This window comes from Xenopus tropicalis, chromosome 4 (assembly GCF_000004195.4).
Source record: "Xenopus tropicalis strain Nigerian chromosome 4, UCB_Xtro_10.0, whole genome shotgun sequence".
Lineage (NCBI taxonomy): Eukaryota > Metazoa > Chordata > Amphibia > Anura > Pipidae > Xenopus > Xenopus tropicalis.
The window spans coordinates 56,814,383-56,835,859 of NC_030680.2; the positions used below are offsets into that span (position 1 = coordinate 56,814,383).

Sequence of the window (21,477 nt, forward strand, 5' to 3'; positions counted from 1 at the left end):
AACACTGAATAAACTATTCAGCCTATTTGCTCAGTCACGGTTGGAGTACACATATAGCAATATATAAGAAAATATATATTATTCTAATAAGAACAATTTTCAGAGCACTCAAATTAAAATGTACTAAAGCATTTAGTGTCACAGCATTTAGTCTTAAATAAAGATCTGTTTGGGATTCGGTGGCGGGGTTCAATGTTTACAATAACTGTATCTGAATAATATGGACTTTACATCCCAATCTTATTTTAAGCAGGTAATAAACTAGTTATAATTTATACAAACCAGCAACTTAAGCAGAACTAGCATAAAATACTGTATTCTATCAAAAACTATTTTAAAACAAGGTGTCTTGTTCCTTTTTATATAAAAGGAATTCAAATTCAGAGAACTGATGTGTTTACACTTACCCACAGCTTCAGTTCATAGGATTAGGCCACAATTTTGTGCTAGGTACAGGTAAGAGAAAACTTCTAGTTTTTTTTACTGTTATTGTCAAGGCTGTTGTGTTTATTTTGCTATAGAGATTTGCATGTTTAGTTCTGCTGGGGTACAGTTGCAATATTGGGACCTCCCCCTAAAGGACAGATTTATAAAAATATGAGTTTAGAGTTTAATACATAAAAACTCACTTTCACCTTTTGATAAATATGCTTCTAAAAAATCCTATAGGAAAGAATAGAACATGGGTGATTATTGTTGTATTAAAGGACAATGAAAGGTTAATATAAATTAAAAGTAAGTCTAAAGGCATTCTTTTTAAGTACTTACTGCATATCTAAATTCCCAGATCCCTGCTTGCTTCTCTGAGATACGGTGCTGGCAGCCTACAGCAGTGTGAAGACTACAGTGACATCACTGAAATCTCTCTTCCCTTCCTGTAGGTGCCAGCAGCAGCCTTCCTATTCTCTGAGCATGTGTGTAACTTGATCCTGTCTCCTGTTCTGAGCTACACATGCCCACCAGCCAATCAGAAGCGGATCTGGCAGAGGGGAGGAGGGGAGGGAATGAAACACATGTGCAGTATGAAGCAAGGAGGGAAAGGAAGGGAGAATACCTTTTTAGAGATGGCTGCCTGTTCTAGAAAATGTGAAGTAAGTGTGACTGAGTAAATATTTGATTAGGTGAGCCAAAAGTGTGGCATTTTTACTAAACAATAGGAGGACTATTGGGCAGTATGCTTTTTAAATTTTGACTTTCATTCTCCTTTAAGCTTTAAAATCACATTTTAATAAATGTGTGTTATAAGAGAGTCAGTTCATAAGTATGTGTAGAAATGTGTTCACCAACACCTTCATAAGTAACAGGGTCAAGAGGGAAACAACAACTAAGTCATGACCAACATGACTAGAATAAATAGCCCTTAATAGAGGGATCATCCAGAGAAGCTTGTAAGCTTCCGAACTAAATGGAGTCCCAGCAAGTTTGTTTATATATCTATATGAAGTCCTTTGGAGGAGTATATATCAGGAATAATGTACCCCATATTGTATCATGACTTCCATAACTATACAAAAAATGTATGGAATGCCAAGGTCACTTTTAATATCCTCATATTTTGTAACAGGGGAGTATATTAATACTATAAGAGTTTCAGTTATATGACACAACTATCACTGACTGTAACTAATGATGTCACTAAGCAACGTTTATAAGATTATCATTATACAGGACATTCATGCAAGATATCTGTGTATGGATGGGGCACAAATGGATCTCCCCCTCACCTGTGATCCTCCTTTAAAAATCTAGTAGGGTTGCAGTATAGATAGTGGAAGAAGTATTTTTGTCTATATAATAATAAAAGGACATTTATTGTTTTTATCTTTACCCTGGATAATTTGACCAGCGACTCATTCTGTATCTTTTTCATATAAATGGGAAGTCATTCATTCTAATCCACCCACACAAATAGGTAGATACAACATCAATACAAATTTGTTTGTACAAAAAATGTTTTTTTTTTGCAACCCACACACTTTATTGTAATTAAGAAAATTGATATTTCAAATCACAGAATCATATAGATTATAATTTTAATGTGTTTTAGTGTTCAAAGAGATATAGAGTCGAAAATATTACTTTGCACTAAGCAGTTTAGTGATGGAACCTGCCCTGCTGTTCTGAGAGAAAAATGAAAGGTCATCCAGCTGCAATCCCTTGTATATAGGTGGACCTACGTATGTAAAAATGCTTGCGTAGCACCAGGAACAGCAGTACATGCAAATTTAAAAGGCACTGTAACAATACCCCTTTAAAGCTTTTCTGTTAATAGATCTATTTTGCTTCAACTTTATTTCAAGAATTTTTTTTTCAATAAATACCATTATATTTTAGTATAGGTTTTGGTATATATTTTTATATATGGGAGTATATTGACAGGTCCAGCGTCGGACTGAGCTGCCAGACTCGATCCCCACAGGGTACTCCATTGATCCGCCAGTCACACTTCAGGTAAGTTTAATTTAGGCGTGCTCGGGGTAGGGGGTCAGGTGGTTGTTGGGGGCCCCTTGCGAGGGGGGTGTGTGAAGGCAGCAGGGGCCACTGGGGGGTGCAGAGGCCCCTGAGGCAGAAGCCCCAGTGGGCCCTGCACCCCCCCCAGACCCTGCACTGGTCTGTGCAGGCATCTCATTAGGTACCATATTCATTATATAGCTCTATAGAGTATAAAATTTTGTGCCAAAACAAAATGTTGGAATGAAATGTGACACATTGTGTATTGTTATTAAAAAATACTGATGAAAAAAATGATAAATAATAGAAGATAAATCTGCATTATAGTTATTCAATTCACAGAGGTAACGTCTTCATCTCATAGAGAAATGTACTTTCTTATAAGATTTATGTACTTTTTTTGGCAGTATATGATTGCTTCGTTTTTTTGTAGAAAAATTTTGGAAAAATGTCAGACTTTTTTTGAGATTTATAAAACATTATGTGACTTTTTGTTGACTGACAAAAAGTACGCCAGGTTTAAGCTGACGAGAACCATATGGAGTATGTAGTCCTTTGGAGGCTTAGAATAGTAGAGGAAGCCAGTCCTTGACACATTTTCAAGGGGAAATTAATCCAATTATTGTTTTCTATTTCACACATTTTCAAGGGGAAGTTAATCACATCACTGGTTTCTATTACACACTTTTTTAAGGGGAAGTATCCCATCGTTGTTTTTTAATTCACACACTTTCAAGTAAAACTTAAATTTCACAAATTTCTCGAATTGTTCAGCTTGAAAAAATTGTGATTTATGGACAATAAACTCTATATTTTCATCCGACCCTACCAACATTATCGTGACATTTAATAAATGCAAGAACGATTGTGTTTTATGTGAAAAAATACCAAGTACTGATTTGACGAGCTTCAAGGCCAGAAAAATTCTAGTTTTAGTAAATCTGCCCCATAGACTAGAAGTAAATACATGGTGCACACATGCTGGGTTGAAGGGCCATCAAACATAGTGAAATGCCTAAGGAAAAAGAAGGAAACACTCTTTATCACCTCCCTCATATAAAGAATCAAGCCTCCAATGTTATAAAAGAAGATAATGGGGTATGGTGACTTTAAAAACATGTGTTAGGAACTTTCTGGTGTAGAACCAGGAACCTGAAATGTACTGGCAGCTGCTCCTCCAAGCTGATCTACAAAAGACAAGTGATTTGGGACTGAAGGACAATATCTACAACTTTTCCCAGTTCTGTGTTCCATGGTTACTACCTGTGTAGCCCAATTAAGGGGCTATTTAAGCATGCCTCCTCCAACAACCTGTGCTAAGACATTAGCCAGCACACATGTGTAAGAGATTATTACATTGCAAGTTTGTCAGTCATTTTGATTTATAAATCTTTTTAATAGCTCATTGTATTCCTTGACATGATCTTTATACAAATAAGTATACAATAAAAACTGTCTTACTGGTAGATATAGTAATTAACAAAGAAACTATTACAAATGTATTTTACTTACCCGTCCAACAAGTACAGGATCTGGTCCGGTATATTCTTCTATTACAAAAAATTGATTCCAAACCCATCCTCTCTTTGACCTATGTAATACTTGCCCCTCTTTTCCTTTTTCATGGTGACCATGGAATGATTGCCTTAGTTTATTGTTTCTTCTTAAAGATGTGACATGACTACAATACGCAATTCCCAGACATAAAAGTAAGCCGTGTAAGCAAAAGTCTTTCTTCATTTTTGGTAGTGTTGTAAATTCAAAAGTGCTTGATAAATCCAGCTAACGTCAATCAGGCTGAGAATTGTTTACTACTAGTATATCCCACAGATTATTGCCTTCTTATAGAGAATCTCCATTGCTTGCACTTTGACTTAATATCCAAAGGAAACTCTAAAAAAAGAAAATACAATATTTAAGCATACCAGGTAAGCAATAATAAAAATAATAATTTCATATGAGTAAAAATCATATTACTTAAAAGACCAGTATATTTTTATTTCCCCTTTGCTTTTGTCTAAAGGAAATATTAAAAGGAATACAAACACTATATAAAACTATCCCACAGAGCACCCAATAAACAAATTCATACTGACACAGTGGACTCTTCTATCTAAATTGAGAGAATACAATTTGAATGTATATTTCAATCTTACTGTTCTGTTTTTTATTGACAATAAGGAATGTGAATATTTCAACATTATGACCCGTGTGAACATATGAACACTTAGAAAAATGAACCAATTTAACATTTAAATAATATTAAAATACAGAGACATCTATACTACAATATATTGAAAAAGTATTCCAATTCCAAGCCTGGTATAGACAGGGCTCAGTAGAGAGTTACATCTAGCAGATGATCAGGAAAACAGAAGTATTGAAATGATATTTTTTTTATTTGTAAGAACTACACTGGTGACCTTGTGACTCTTTAATCTGAATCCCATTGTGAGCTCTCTATGCATAGTAACAAGTTCAACTCCTGTTGCCCCTTAACACTGAATGTACCCAAAGAATGATGCCTTTTAATAATAAGTTATGATTTCCCTGGTCGTAAACCATCATATCCCACACATATTGTTAATAGACCTGTATTATAGTAAAAGAATATGATCTGGCATTCACCTTTTGTACATATCTGAACATGCTGATATAGTTTTCAACATCAGGTCTGACCAGATATAACAACAGCTCAATAAATTAATACTTGAAGTTTAACAAGCTCTTTGCCTCTAGAGTAATACATTACAGAACGCTAATAGGGTCAGCTATATGCATACATGTATCTGCCTTTTATTTAGGGTTGTGCGTCTTTGAATAGAACAAATGACATGCCAGTGACATAGGCTTTATGTATAATAAATTACTGAACAACAATGCACAACTTGAACAGGTTTTAGTGTCTAAGCAGGGAAAGATAAAAGCATGTAAAGTATCCATCTATTTGTAAAGGTAAATGGAAATATGTTTAATTCAAATAGAACGTTTGCTGTAAGACACAAGAACTTAAGGGAGGAGATCTGAATTATGGAAAGATCCCTTATCCGGAAAGCCCCAGGTCCCAAACATTCTGGATAATGGGTCCCATACCTGTAATACTATCTATAATATCTATCATGTATCTACTAGTTATTTATTTTATATTATGCATTGATACTATTTTTTTTAATAATAATAATAATAATAATAATAATAATAATATTAGTACAAATTATAAGAAAAAAGTAAAGTGCATCTTAATGCAAAGGTTTTATACCACTTATCAAGCAACATTTTGGAAGAGGTGTAGAATGTATGTGGTTTTGTATATTGGGTTAATTTTGTACAGGTATAGGATCCCTTATGCAGAAACCCGTTATCCAGAAAGTTTCCGAATTACAGAAAGGCCATCTCCCATAGACTCCATTATAAGCAAATAATTCTAATTTTTAAAAATGATTTACTTTTTCCCTGTTATAATAAAACAGTATCTTGTACTTGATCCCAACTAAGATAGAATTAATCCTTATTGGCGACAAATCAAAGCCTATTGGGTTTATTCAATATTTAAATGATTTTTAGCAGACTTAAGTTATGGAGATCTAAATTACGGAAAGATCCCTTATCTGGAAAACCCCAGGTCCCGAACATTCTGGATAACAGGTCCCATACCTGTATTAGATGAAGACGTTAGCTCTGTGAATTGATAAACTATAAGGCAGATTTATCTGTTGTTATCTATTACTATTGTCATCCACATTTTTAATAACAATACACAGTGTGTCAGATTTCTTGCCAAAATCTAGATTTCATTACCAAATCAATTATGGGAAGTACTTAACCTATATTTGACAGAAAAGCAGTGCATTTGGGTATCAGAAATACAGAACAAGGCCTCATTGGACCTGTTCCCCATCTTTTGAGTAGATAAATAACTGAAAAATTTTCATCTTGAAGATTTTAATACCCAAATAAAAGAAAGCCATGTAGCCAAACAATTTTCTTTTTTCATTTTTGGTAGAAACTCCCTGTGTTAACAGTGCTACCATTCTATTTTATTGTAAAACAATCTTTTTTGTGTGTTTGTATTTTTAACTTTCTAACACCTACATGTACCCATCTTTAGATGAATAATAAATTGTTGGGCAACTAAATCTGGGCAAATTGCCAGAGTGTCACAGAACACCTTCTTCATCTTTAAAAATATAAACATAATTTAAAATATAGTTAAACTATAGAATCCAAAAAGGGTATCGGAATCTGTTATATTTAGAAGCAATTTTTGTTCTGCTTGCTCAAAGTAGTTGCTATAAACATTAAAGCAACTATGACTTTTGGATCAATATTCTATTGATATAAATATATTTAAGCTAAACATTCTCTTTGGAAAGGTATTATTCTGGAACAAATTGTAAGCGACAAGTGACTGAAATTGTAAAATTCTATTTGGCTTAATTTAGCAATACATTATTTACTTGGAAGAACATAACACAAAAAGTAAAAATACAAAACTCACAAAGATGTCAATCTGTTTTCAAGATTGCATAAAAAAGACTAAACTAGAGCAACTCTTTTTTTCCCACCAATATGGATTTGTGCAACTTGGTAACCATCTTGTACAAGGAATTGTTTTATTATTACGGAGAAAAAGGAAATAATTTTAAAAAAATGTCGATAGGAGATGGCCTTCCCTTAATGCTGAGCTTTCAGGAAAATGGGTTTCCAGATTAGGGATCCCATACCTGTAACAAAACAGACCAACTAATTTTGTAAACAAGAACATAAATGTGACCAGACATATTGTGACCCTTGCATCCAAAAATAGGATGTGCCATTTAGACGTATCATATCCCATGTAATTACATATCATTTTAGTAATTCATAATAATCAGCCTGCACAAAAATGGCTAAAATTACCAAACAGTCTGACCACATTTCTACATACTAAGTCAACTTCACTCTTGTGCTATAATTCTCTAAAAGAAGAATGGTTTGGTGGTGTAACCTAGCAAGTAATGGACTACAATTAAAGGGGTGTGCTCCAAAAAAAATAGGACTCATAAATAGAGAGCAGGCATAAGTTTTACTAATAACCTGTACAAGAGAGACTGTATAAATGGTATGGAACACACACATATATATATATATATATATATATATATATACACACATACCAAATGTTGCTACATCTTAGTATAAAGTATCAAACAGAATTTCTTGATAAGGTGACACAAAATACAATATTGTAAGGGTAGCTGCCATTTAAATAAATATGTGTCAGTATGTGACAGTTGGGGTCAGATTTATGAACGTCAACCTTATGCAGAAACAACTGGTTGCTCTGGCTGAATGTTTTTTTTTAGGGGGGGTTGATTTGTTTTTTTGCAACAAGATGGTTTTGCCAAATATAAAAAGCTCTCAACTTAAAACTTGTGAAGCTTTAAAAAAATCTCACTGACCAGCAATTCAGAGCAACTGACTTCAAAAAAGTTAGGTCAGAAACCAATCAATTTCTACAAACCCAAGTCTAGTGCCCCTTAGTGTCACCAGTTTATTTGATAGGTTACAAGTTATTGATCATAGTGTTGCTGCATGCCCCATCTACCAAGAACAAAGGCCACCATGGTGCCCCCTGAATGGTGCGCTGTCTGCTCCGTGAGTGCAGCCATTCTCTGGGGCTCTTGCGCTCCTTCTGGTGCTCTTGGACTTCTGCCCAGGCGAATAGTAGTATCTTTTAAATGTTTCTGTTAGGCTTAAATAACAGATTTACTAATTTCTTCTGCTAATGGTTAAGGTACTCTGAAATAATGAGAGCTTTTAAATTAATGTTTGTTTTTAGAGAAACAAATGTTAGCAAAAATTATATAGGCATTATGACTTCTGAAGGCACCTTGTTTCACTAATTTGCATATTTTTATATTTTTATAATTAATAAGAACACTTCTGTTGCATTCACAGGGTGTGTTATATCAGCTCTGATTCATGAATTCTTTAGAATGCCTTTTATTCTTACACAGTTCTATACACAGAGGTTTTCAAGCTGTGAGCCTACAGCCCATGAGATCTTATACCATGTTCTCATTTTGGTCAATTTCAGCATATTAGATTTTTTCCTATGCCGTTCATTTCTCTGGATCTCCAAAGGGTCATAAACTGCATTTAACCATTTCTGTTTAACACATTTGTAGTAAACATGATAAAACTTCCTTGTCAGATTTTATACAAGCGATAAATAAAGTAATAAGATGTTCTGAGAAAAGAACAGAAACGGCTAGGCTTTCCACTGCAACCACTATACATAGGAGAATTCTGCTGCTCTCATGATGGCTGGCTTAGGATGCTGCATTGCTGCATATCTTAGCACTGGATGAGACTATCACAAAAGGTCCAGGAGTCTTGGGTATGTGGACAGGATACCATTCAGTGTATTATCACACATTCTGAACATAGTATAAAAGGGCATGAATTAGTAGCCTGGGATAACTAGTAGTAATTACTAATTAGCCAAAGGACAGAACATAGGAGACAGGATAAGCAAGAGATCCAGGTCTTTGGAAATAGTGTCTATAATTTATGGCCAGCAAATAACGATAATATGGTAGTCCCATAATACATGGTGGAAGTTAGCTGACTCCATACAGCATCTGTGAAAAAAGTTTTCTCACTATTTTTAGTACCTCAGTGACGATTTACATGGGTAAACAATTAATTCATTTATTATTTTAATTATTTTTGTTGCTATAAATGGGTTAACATAAAACATGATTTATCCTAATGCATTATGGGTGAGGCAAGGTTCAGTTAGAAAAGCATTGATAACCTTGAATCTGGATATTAAGATATAGATGTCAATGGCTATTCATAAGAAAATTTCTAAGCAGCCATTCTCACTTTAGATAAGTCATGTTTTCTGCCCAGCCTAATACTAAGTGACATCCTTACCCTCTTTTATAGTGTTGCTAGTTAGGTTTAAAAGAACATCGTAACAGCAGGTTTTATTTCAGAATAACCAATGTTAAATGGACAGCCTTATGCACCAAGGAGCTGCTGAATCCTGCATTGTACTTGCACGATAAAAAGATTATTGGGCTTGAAAAGCAAAGAAACGAAATCTCACAGCTTCTTAGGCATCTGACTGAAAGAGCCATTGTAACGTCACCACAAATCCTGCACTCCCCAGACACTTGACAACTAAAGCAGCGGACAATAGAATTTTTGTGTCGAACAAAACGTTCCTTGTCCATCAAACGGCTTATCTGCTTCATTTACAAATGTCTTTTATTGTCCAAAAATAATCCTCAATTAAAAAGCCGGACAACATAGATATCCACCATGACTTGGATATATAAGCGGTATGTCAGACCTGGGATAAGACGGAGATACATATGCTAAATCGCTGTAAAGGATAGACTACCTTTGAGAATACTTTGAGAATATCTCCATGTATGCACCTGTCTTTTAATATAAAGCACCATTTCACACCATGTAACAGCTTTAATAGACATTTGTTAATCTTTCTTTTTTAATCGATGTAAAGCCACAGGCAGTGGTTGAAGGTTGCATTGTGTCTTTTGTTTTAAACTGTGCATCATGACAAGTTTAGGCTGAATCACACTTTTACTACAACTGTACATTAACAATAGGCCTGTCATATGAAAGTAAACCAACCCTTGACCCTGAGGTGTCAGTGGGTGCTTATAGTTTAATAGTTTACAACTGATAATATGCAAGAACATTGGTTTTCAAGAGAATACCTTCAGCTTGTCTAATTAAAACAAAACAGGGCTGGAATGCCTAGCATAATGAACTGTATGGTGTCATATTTATTACTAAATTACACTGTCTACAAATAAGTCATTATACCATTTAAAATGTTATTATTGAACCAATAAATGTTTTATGTTGTAATATTGAAGTGTAGACAGCCATAGGCAGCCATCTCAGTGCATTAAACCTGGTTTTGAGCTTTCAGATAGAGCCAGCACTTCACAATGTAACTTTGAGATAAGCTGTTGTTTCTTCTACGTAAAGTAACTGGAGGAGTCATAGCAGGATTTAGGTGCTTTATTATTGAGTATTATTCTCATATCTACCCCTATGTGGGGGCATTGGAGCATTTTAACAATGCATAAGTCAGGGAGCTGTTATGTTGTTACCTTCCCATTGTTCTGGTGATGGGAAAGGGAGGGGGATGACATCACTTCAGTTTACAGAGTAAAGTCAGATAGCGAAGTTTATCAGAGCACAAGTCACATGACTGGAGGCACCTGGGGAACTAAGTATATGTCTAGTCCCACGTCAAATATAAAAATTAATGATAAAAATATCTATATATTTTTAAAAATGTATTTGCTGTTTAAAAAAATGGATTTTATTGCAAAATTCTGCTGAAACAGCAATATTAACGGATGCAATTTAAAAAAAAAAACTTGTTTTTCCGTGACATAATTCCTTTAAACACATGCAAAATAGCTCTCCATAGATCGTCTATGAGAATTGGCTGAAAGCCCTACAACCAGTGCCTGAGAAAAGGAAATGATGAAAGTAGCTAGGAACGTAGTTCAGGTTAACTGGGGACAACTGCGAGTCTCCAGATATTGGCTAAGGTACTCTTGAAATTGGATCAATTACTATATTGTGTTGAGATAATATATTTGTAGTTTAATCTTGTTCAGCATGAGATATAAACAAAACTTTTCATTTATAGCTATTTATTTCTGATATAAAGCATGCTATTATTATTATGTTTTATTTTTTCATCATCAACATATTCTATATTGCTTTACATTCTTAAAAAATGGTGATTATAAACAAAACTGATCTTTTTTTTAATAGGGTACTAGTGTGCAGCATATGGAAGTTTAACCAGAATAGATGTATACATGACAGAAAAACTACACTTAAACAAAATTATATCTTGTTTTTTGCTTCTTACATTTGGGAATGGGCAATTTTAAAACGATTGCATGGCATTCAGGGGATTGGCACCATTACAAAATGAAGAGCAATTTCACTGAATTCTAAAATCAGACAAGTGCCTGTCTTCAGCAAGCTTCTGATAAAAGCAAGACACACTGTGTAATAGAGCTATTGTTTGCAATCTTCTGCTCAAGGAGTGCAAGTGGGCCTAGACCTGACAGAGATCTTAGACAGAGAAACAGACGGTCTGTGCTGTTAGCTCAATGACTCAAATTTAAGAACCCAGGGATTCATTACCTGTCATTTCCTTACTTATCATTGTGGAAGACAAATGTCTGTTTTACAGTAATAATAATAATCTTTTATATCCGTGAGCTGTTTTTCAGTTGCATGCTACAGTTAACTCTTTTTTTTAACGCCTAATACTTCAGACAGACAAATGATTTCTGAGAAAAAGGAATTCTTTAAAAAGCCTGTACTGTGTTCATTAAGCACATTTCCATTTGCCTTCACCATTAACTATAAGAAACTGAAGTAACTAAAGTTCTGTGAAATGCATCACTGATTCATTCCGAGTGTTGCTCTTTTACTGATCTTAACACTTTCACATAACAGCAATGCAACTCGATTGTTTCTTAAGGGTCACTTAAAAGGGAAAGTAACAGGCTAGTGAGCTTAAAAAATTACCCTCTTTTAATTCTTTCATAGGATAGTTTTTATGAGTGCCTTTTGAAGGTTTTTTTCCTTAGGTTGCCAACATGGAACAAAAAGGCATTTTGTTTCGTTTTGTTTCTGGCTTGAAACTCTTCCCACTGATTCAGTCAGTCAAGAAAATCATCTGTTACAGTGTTTTGCAAGTTTTTTTTTCTTTTTTTTGTTTTTGTTTTTTTTAACAGAGTTTCCATCACAGTGGATTTGATGAATCACCCTTTGTCCTTCTGACCATTCCTCAGCTCTTTAAATGGCAGCAGTGATCGCTGGCAACCCTCATTTCTTCAAGGCAGTGAGGGGGTGAGAAAAAGGGTCATTCCATCATAGTAGTGCTGATCCTAATACTGATATGAATGTCATTTAGCTTTGAAAGTCATAGAGGGATTAATGGGAAAAAGCTTTTTTTTGCAGGGTTTTTTTTTTTATTTGGAAAATTCACTGGTACAATCAGGATATACAACTAGTATATATTTTATTACGATGATCCTTTTGTAAGGTTGCTAGTTGTAAAAAGTCTTAACGATGGGCAGCTTGGCTATGCTAGAGCTTATAAAGCCTTAACATTCTGTCAAAGCGGTATGTGTGAGCAGGGCCTCCCTAATTATGCTTCAATCTCTTCTCATAAATCCTAGGTGAGAATGAGAAATGCCAGACTAGCTACTGAGTCATATCCGTTTGCAGTTGCCGAACCACTTCTCCCTGACCACAGTGATAAAGTGCTGCAGAGTAATAGGAGAAAAGCTCGACAAATTAAAAACAGATATTACATTTCTACTGATTTCTCTATTGTATAATCCAAGGTCCATGTAGCAATTCAGAGTCTTTCCCATGTTTATTACTCACATGTATTTTAGACAAGATTACATCTGAAAATGGTTCATAATGTGGTATGTGCAGCAAAAACCATTAGATATTGGACTCTGTTAAAAACAAAAATAACACTTATGAAGACACACAGCTTCATAGCCATAGATTGGTCTTAATGTGGAGAAAATACCGTGCTCTGTCACTCATCCCCAGAGATTTCTGCCCACACTTTATACACAGCTTTTAGTTTATTTTCCAGCACATGCCTTTAAAGGGCTCCCTGCATAGCACAAACAGGTCTGTACCATTACTACACTACAAGGCACATTGTCTTGACAAAAGGTTAAATTAATCTTAGCGCCTTCATGTGTATTAGCATTCCTTATATTCTAATTTAGCACCTTAAGTGTGAGCATTATTCTTTTAATGAAACGAGTTGATTGCATTTCCCCACGCACTTTACATCTCATTTTAGACCTAAAGACCACTTGTTGCTTTCAGGTATAGCTCAAATCTTAGGATCTCCTTTTCCTCTGCTGATGAAAGATTCTGGGAACTGTAGTTCAGTAACAGCTGGTGGTGACTTTCAGTCTGGCTTTACTGGAGACAAAAGATATTGTCATTTCATATGGGATTATAATAATCTGTTTCTGATTGTTCTGTAGAGCTGCTTCACAGATTTCTATACTTAATCCCAGCAAGATAAATAATCCCCATCTCATGGTTATAACGCAGATGCAGAGGGAAAAGGGTTTATCTATGAGATGTCTATCAGCAACTTTTACTGATTTAAATGTTTAAATCCACCTCATCCCATGTTTGAGGGACAATAATAAACTAACAATATACTTTTATAAAGCATGGTAATTAAAATGATTGCTTTACACTAGTATTCACCGTGCACCACTTTATGACTGGAACCAGGCAGATTACTCTTGTGGCACATACATTCTAGAAACAACTCGCCAAAATGTATGGCTATTTGAGATTATCACTTGTGAAAGTGATGTTTCTCTAGTGGCACTGGCTTGTCACTAAATAAAGGAAAATTTGTCACTTTTGCTTGCTATATTACTATTATTTTATTACTTTTTGTAAACCTACAACCGAGTATAGTAGAAGATGTGTCACTGATTGATACAGGCAAGTTTTGCCTGGTAAATGTAGAATCCATACTGACTTGTTCCAGTCTGGAAAATGTCAGCATCACTTTAACATGTATTTTTTTGCTTAGACATCAAACACACTATTCCTTTCATTAAACCATGCATTCTTTTTGCCTTATTTGTATCTGTTCTTAACATTTTTTCATGATCACCGATTTACTAGGCTATATCAAAAGACGTTTTTAAACAAGATTTTTACAACACCTCCAAGTGCTCTCATAACATACAATAACCACATGAAATAATTATATAACAATAATAATGACATATTACGCTGGCAAAAGGACATCAAATAAGTTGCTCACTACTAGTCCTACTCTGCTTTTTATTAACTGGTATGGTAGTATAAGAAGTCTGCGGTTGTGTGGTTGCACAGTAAGGCCTATGGATCGTCTAGGGTTTTCAATAGGCTTTTTAAAAAACCTTTTCCCTGACCTGTGGACTCCTTTTGTCTTACATAAGGTTATTTTGCACCGTTATAATACTTAGCATTAAGTCATGAACAACTTAGCACCTGCAGATAATAAATACTAGTGCTATGAATATATAATTGGCACAGAAATGCGTGAGACTTGTTTTGCTTAGAAAACACATAATCTTTACATGAACTAACTCTAAGCATACTCACCAACTAAAAGCTGCTATTGCCCTGTATTCCAAGTTGATATTGGTATATATTAGCAGAAGTGGGGACAGTCTATTAAATGCTGAATTCCTACAAAAGCCCCTATGTCTCTCTTAGAGTCATACTGACACCAGTTAAATTTTCTTGTATTGCACTTCAATAAAAGAAGTCAAGCAATACCAGCATCATAGAGGACAGACCCAATAATAATGCCCATAATTAGATTGTCTTGAAAAAAAAGTCATATTTTAAAAGAAGATGAGAGAAGAAATGAAAAAAATGAGTGTGAGCATAATATGAATAAAATACAAGATCATCACTAGAGAAAACCCATGCAAACTTTGTAGGGAGGACCAGAGTAATCAGTAAAGCTAAATCAGTTCAGTGTATATAATTTATTTACGCTGATACTATGTTAGTTTTACTATAAAACTGCAAAAGTAAAAGCATGAGATTATCTTTACAATGGGCAATGGCACAGGACAAAAAAATAATCATAATGCAATGGAGATGGACATCATTGTGTATTTAAAGTTGTCTCGGCATTAATCTGGAGCCATGGATTTACTTTAAATAAATCTTTTCAGACATTTCAAGGATCAAGTAAAAGTTGTATTTTTTATAGCCACCAGGTGTCAAAACATAGAGCAGCTGTCTCCAAGGTTCTCAAAAGGTTGTTGTATATGTGGGCTATTCTATACTCTTGTTAATGCCTATAAAAGCAGTACAACTAAACCCCTTTATTACAGATCCTTTAAACTGGGTGAGAATCTAAATATCTCAATATGTGAGTTTAGTCTTCTGATTAAATTTCCAAGACACACCCCATACCACCTAAGATGCTTAACAAATCATAAGTCCTCTTAAAATAAACATACTAACAAATGGAATTGGTCACTTTATACTTTTGTGGGTTCACAAAACCTAAATATATTTAAGAAAAAAAAATTGTGCAGAAGGAACATTTTATGTGTTGCCCATAGTTCCAACATTAACAACTTTTATTACATTTCCCTAATAGATTTCATTTTTTATGTCACTCCACTTCTTCCAGGAATAATATGCCCAGATATCCTCTTATCATAGATACATAGCAATTGTATTAACCTTTATATAATGCTACAAGCCAAGTATGCCCACAGGACACCTGCACACTTTACATCAGGAGAGCCAAGATGCATATTGTGAGAATATTAATCAAAATACGATAGAGATGATCACTTTACATAGAGAATAGCTTCACAGCTGCACTTGTTTTATAGATAAAGAAGTTTGAACAAATCCCCACATACAGTTTATTCTGGAAAATAGATACAAACAGCTCAAACCTATCTATCCATCAAGACAACAGACAGTACATTTACAGTAAAAGACCAGTTATACCTATATTAATACAAATTCAGGCTGCAAACTTCCAGTAAACTTCTATTGGATTATGCACCTAGGGCCGAAATCAATTTAATAGATTTTTTTTAGTCCGAGCTGTGCTATTTGATTACACAAAGAACCTTTGAAAACTTTGCTTCCGTCAATCATTGAAAAGTCGATTTCTGTAAGAGAAATTTTCACTGCAGACCAAATTTATTGGCCAAGTAGCATCACTCGGAGTGATAACTGATGGCAGTCAGATATATATTGCCTTGTGAGATGTGACTAGCTTATCAGGCAGTCAGAATGTTAATGCACACTACCATGAACAGTTTAACCCCGCCATATTGCCTAGATTTTTTGAGATGCTTAGAGACTTCTTATGAATATAAATAAAATGTCTCTCTCATAAGACAGGCTTGAAGTGATTTCTATATTATCACAAATATAATGATTTAGAGAGATGTTACAATATAACATACTTCCCAACATTTGAAAAATGCAAAGAGGGTGCTTATTTACTAGCATTTTTGCTCTCCTGGGGTTGTAGCTCTCTGCACAGAGCACTGGTTCAGAAAGCTAAAAAGCCAGTGCTTGGCAGTGGGCTGCACCTCCTGCCACTCCTACCTTGCACTACAGCATGAGACACGAGGTAGGGGGGTGGGAGGATGCCTATGTGCCTTCCCCTGCCTGCCCCTTTTGAATCTAGTCCAACTCAGTGGGGGCGTCACTAGATTTAAAGAGCAGTCCGAGGGTCTCTGCACTCTGAAGTTCCTTTTACATTCACACAATGGTCAATTTTATCAGGTATGTTTTTGGAGTATAAGAAGAAGCCCACACAGAGACAGGGAAAACATACAAACTCCAGACAGACAATGTCTTGGCTGGAATTGAAACTAGTACACAGCACTGCAAGGCATACATGCCAACCACTGTACCGTTGTACTGTCTATTTTCACCCAACTAATTGTTTCTTATAACCGTGGGAAATTTTCTTTAAATATAAGTAACTGGCAGTTTATGATACTTTTTTTTTAATAAATATTGACATACATTAATAAAGTTAGTAAAACATAGGCGGTATTTAACTATAATTATAATAATTATAAATTGACAGTTTACAGTCCAATTAGACTGCGGCCAGTAATCAATCAACAGGAGGTAAGTGAGGTCAGGAATACTTTTAGCACTAAAAAACTGGAATTGTGAAAAAACACGCTTGAACGTTAATAAATCTCCCCCTGTGTGTTATTTGATAATAGGCGTTAAAAAGGGGTTAATTTATTGTGTTTTCTTTTAGCTAAACTGCATCCTGGGAGCCTGTCTTCTCAAACAGTATCAATAGTTTAGAGTATATTTAAAAAAAAAAAAAAGCAGATGTGTCAAGAAGAGAGAGTATACTGCAATGAACAACTCCAAAATGAATGCAATATGTCTTGTACTGAAGCTCCCCTGCCATTTGTTTATTTGCTTTATGGAGCTCTTGCTTTGTGTTGCTGTTTAAAGTTTCAGAAGTAGGTGACACATCTTCAATTCTGCAAAAATACTTTCCAAAAACACAAGCATTCACAAAACATGTTGAGTGCACTAGGGGCCATATATATACTATACCTAATTGGTCTTCCATAGTTTTACAATCTATATAATTTATATTTACTAGCATGGGGCATTTCATATGGAAAGGTTTCTAATGAGAAATATGGGATCTGTGTATATTGTGCACAGATAAGACAAAAAATGGTTAGTCTGTTCTTCTGTCATCAGTATTGCCTCTGCAGTTATTAGGATTTATTGACTTTACAGATGCACAGTGCATGCCTATTTTGTTCCTGAATCCACCTTCAGAGCTGTTAGATAATTTAGAAACATTTTTCTACTGTGACACTCAATCTAAATATTGTCACTTTGCATATTGCATGTCAGTAGTGCATATATGATATGTGTTAATATTTAAGTTTAATGCATGTCGGTTTAAGTGCTATAGAGTGAGATTCATACCATAATCTAAAATGAACTTACTGTATGGCAACTAAATGTTATTATCCAATAACACTGATAGCTAACCATACAAAACCAATCCTGAATTGAAATGTATTACAACCATGAACACCCAATAATGAATTGTTTAAAAAAAAAAAAATTGGTAGCCCACAGCCCACTAACCATCATCAGAGGTGTTTTTGCCATATGGTGGACTAGCAATCTGTGGAATCTGGCAAATGCTGTAGGGGTTGTTTAAGATGCCATTGACATTGAGCTAGTGGGCTGCTGTAGGGCCGCTGTGTATTTTCAATGCCAGGGTCTATTTTGAATCTCAGTCCATACCTGGTTCCTCTTATAAGAATGTACTGTAAGATGTTTAATAACTGCTTGGTGGTACAGACAGAAATAATAACATTTTAAAGAAAACATGCTCCCACAGAGCTAGGTCACATAACACACCCAGAGCCATAGACTCGAGGGAACCTTATTTAGCTTTTTATCTTTATAGCCAGAAGATACTGAAGGCTGGAATTACATTAACCAAAAATTAGCAAGTATGATGGGGTATTTTATGGAACAAACTCATAACTCAGTAAATATTGTATTATCCACACTGTATATAAAACGTGTGATATTTTTTATGACTGGTGATTGGGTCACTAAATAATTTTGGTTTGCAAAACCTTTATGAAATTAGGCTACAAAAATGATTTGCAAAAAGGAATTATTGTTTGCTTTGGGCATATTTTTTTTCCTTTAACAACTTTAATTAGATTCCCACAGTGATGTCTCAGAGCATCTAAGTGGAGGCCAGACCAGACAATGCAACAATGCCAAGTTTCTGCACAAACTGAATACAATTTTTAAATGTTAAGCCAAATAAATAGGCTGTGCAGAGAAAGGCAAGCAGCAGCCCACTCCTGTACATGGTTTAACCTATGACAAATTAAGTCAAGAAGGCAGTGGAAAACAGGCAGGTAATTCTGTTTCAGGCATTACAGTGCCTCCTTTTGCTCAAGTCAACTCATGTTTACTACACACTATCTATTGCTTATGTTTTCTTGGCTGAGCACAAAAAGATTTTCATTATTTTCAATAAAAACACAAAAAGCATAATCCCCTTTATAAAGTCACAGATACAGTATATAAAGAGAAAGACAGGAATGTACTATATATGGACAGATGGCAATATGTAAAGTAAGTAAAGATCATGCAAAAGACAGATTCCTTAACTAATTGCTTGTAATTATTTAACCAGCTGTTCACCCTATTACACAATTATTGCATGTGGTAATTTGTAGGAATTGTGACCCCCAGCACATGAAGGCATGTGCTGAAATTAACAGTGAACATTTCCTATAGGGGAATCAAGGAAAACCAAAGGCATAATCATTGTTTGTGGATTTGCCACACTCCATGGCTTTCTGTGTTGCATGAGAAACACAATTATTGCTTTATATAGCAAAGAATATATAGCTTTACAGTGACACCCTCAATAGATAACAAGTGGCTGAAGCCAGGCAGATTATTATACATTTTGTTTTACAGGTGTTTACACCAGGCATTGGCCTTTAGTCTGTACTGATATCAAGAAATGGCAACATATGTTCTGTTGCTATACCTAGCACAACTGCAGTAATCTATAGGACTGCAGGTAATGTTGCTCCACATTTGTCAGGGATGCTTATGGTACATATGATGTTGTGATTGCTCATGGAATTGCTGTCACTTCCCACTATAATCAATAGCATAAACCATGTGTAGAGAACTGGAATTATTGCCATAATATGCAAGGGTATACTTCCCATTAATAGCTATGCCAGTTTAACACACTCAAGGTGATTCACATATCTATAACATGAAGTCTGTAAAAGTCCCCAACAACTATTCTCCATACAGGAACAGTTACGCTACTTTAGACAGCCTCCATCATAAGACATCAGTGACTTCAGAAGAAACATGCACCATCAACTCACTGACAACAATCGCCATATCCCAGGCCCACATTACTACAAAAAAATCACATTTGGCTCATGGCAATAATTATCTCCCAATAAACACACATGAAATACATATGATTGATACTGACTACAATGGCAATGGCAATCCCCCACCCTTTTTCCACTGCTGTGAATGTTTTCTGTGAAAACAGTGATTAATCAGCATGTACGTCATAACACTATGCATTTCTTAAATGAGATAAATAATCAGTGAGCCTATAGACACCTATATTCATATTCACCTATATTCATGGGCACACCTATTTCAGGCAGGTACAACTGTCACATTCCCTAGTTGGTGCAATAGTGGAGGCACACAGAGTTGCACCTGACAGCAGCAGCTGCAACTCCAGATGGGTAAAAATACATGGCAAAATACATGGCACTTTGACTCTTTCCCCATCTCTTCCCTAAAATCATTTACATTTCTCTAGGTAACAGAAAACCAGCATCAGGAATCTTTACCTATTGACTGTCTAGATTTATGTGCTGTGAGGACACAACAAAATGAATTCTATTGGCAGATTTTTCCTGATTCCCTGATACATTTGTTAGCCCTTGTAGCAGCAGCCTGATGTAACTGTGAATTCTGTACAATGTTAAAAGTAATAGACAACAACAAGAGATCCTCTGCACCCATTATCAATATAGGATATTAAGACATTCTGTGCATTAAGCTACCATGAAATGTCAAATCCACTGGCCTTTTAAATATTCTAATTTGTTTTTATTTATGGGGAAAATAAGTTGTTTTATTTTATTATATTGTTATGCTTTATGCAATCTGTGACCACCTCTTTCTTTATATTAATTCTCTGAATTCTTGAAATAATGCATATAAATGAAATCTCATTCTCCTGAGCATTATATTTTTTATTTGTATGCATAGTATATATATATATATATATATATATATATATATATATATATATAGCATGAAATAATCCATGGCCGGCACACCCTTAAAATTCAAAAAATTTTTATTGAAAACTCATTGTTTAAAAACCAACGTTTCGGTCCTCATTAGGACCTTTATCAAGGATAAAACAACGGTGTATCATCTCACATATAAATACCCTTGCAAGGGTGCACCCCACAGAATACTAAAAGCCTTGGAGTGCAGACACCATCAGGACTGATATATATATATATATATATATAAATTACTTATGTTTAAATGTCTCCAGCCAAATAAAGGAAGCATTCATCTAATTTCAAGGTAGGGTATATAAATGTAAACACCATCTTTAACATATGTTTGTCTATGCACCAGTAATGACAGTATGTTTATAAAGCTGAGCCAATCAATCACGGAGCCTTTCTCACTGTTTGAGCATCAGGTGATGCTTTTCAACAGAACAGTGTGTGATCTCTGAGAAACTAATGTAGCCACTTGGGAAGCTAGAGACCTGCACAAGCATCTGTCAGACACTAAAATATAAAGGAGGGGGCATGAGGGAGGATC

The 21,477-nt window shown here is 35.0% G+C and overlaps 1 protein-coding gene across 1 annotated transcript in view; it reads right to left on the reverse strand.

The window, feature by feature from the left end:
* The window catches only part of cdh11 (cadherin 11), a 66,351-nt gene that overhangs the window by 20,195 nt on the left and 24,679 nt on the right, over positions 1–21,477 (reverse strand). Inside the window, 1 exon segment of the mRNA NM_001015858.1 lies at positions 3,964–4,344. Within this exon segment, the coding sequence (NP_001015858.1) occupies positions 3,964–4,191 (228 nt within the window). The 5' untranslated portion in view covers positions 4,192–4,344.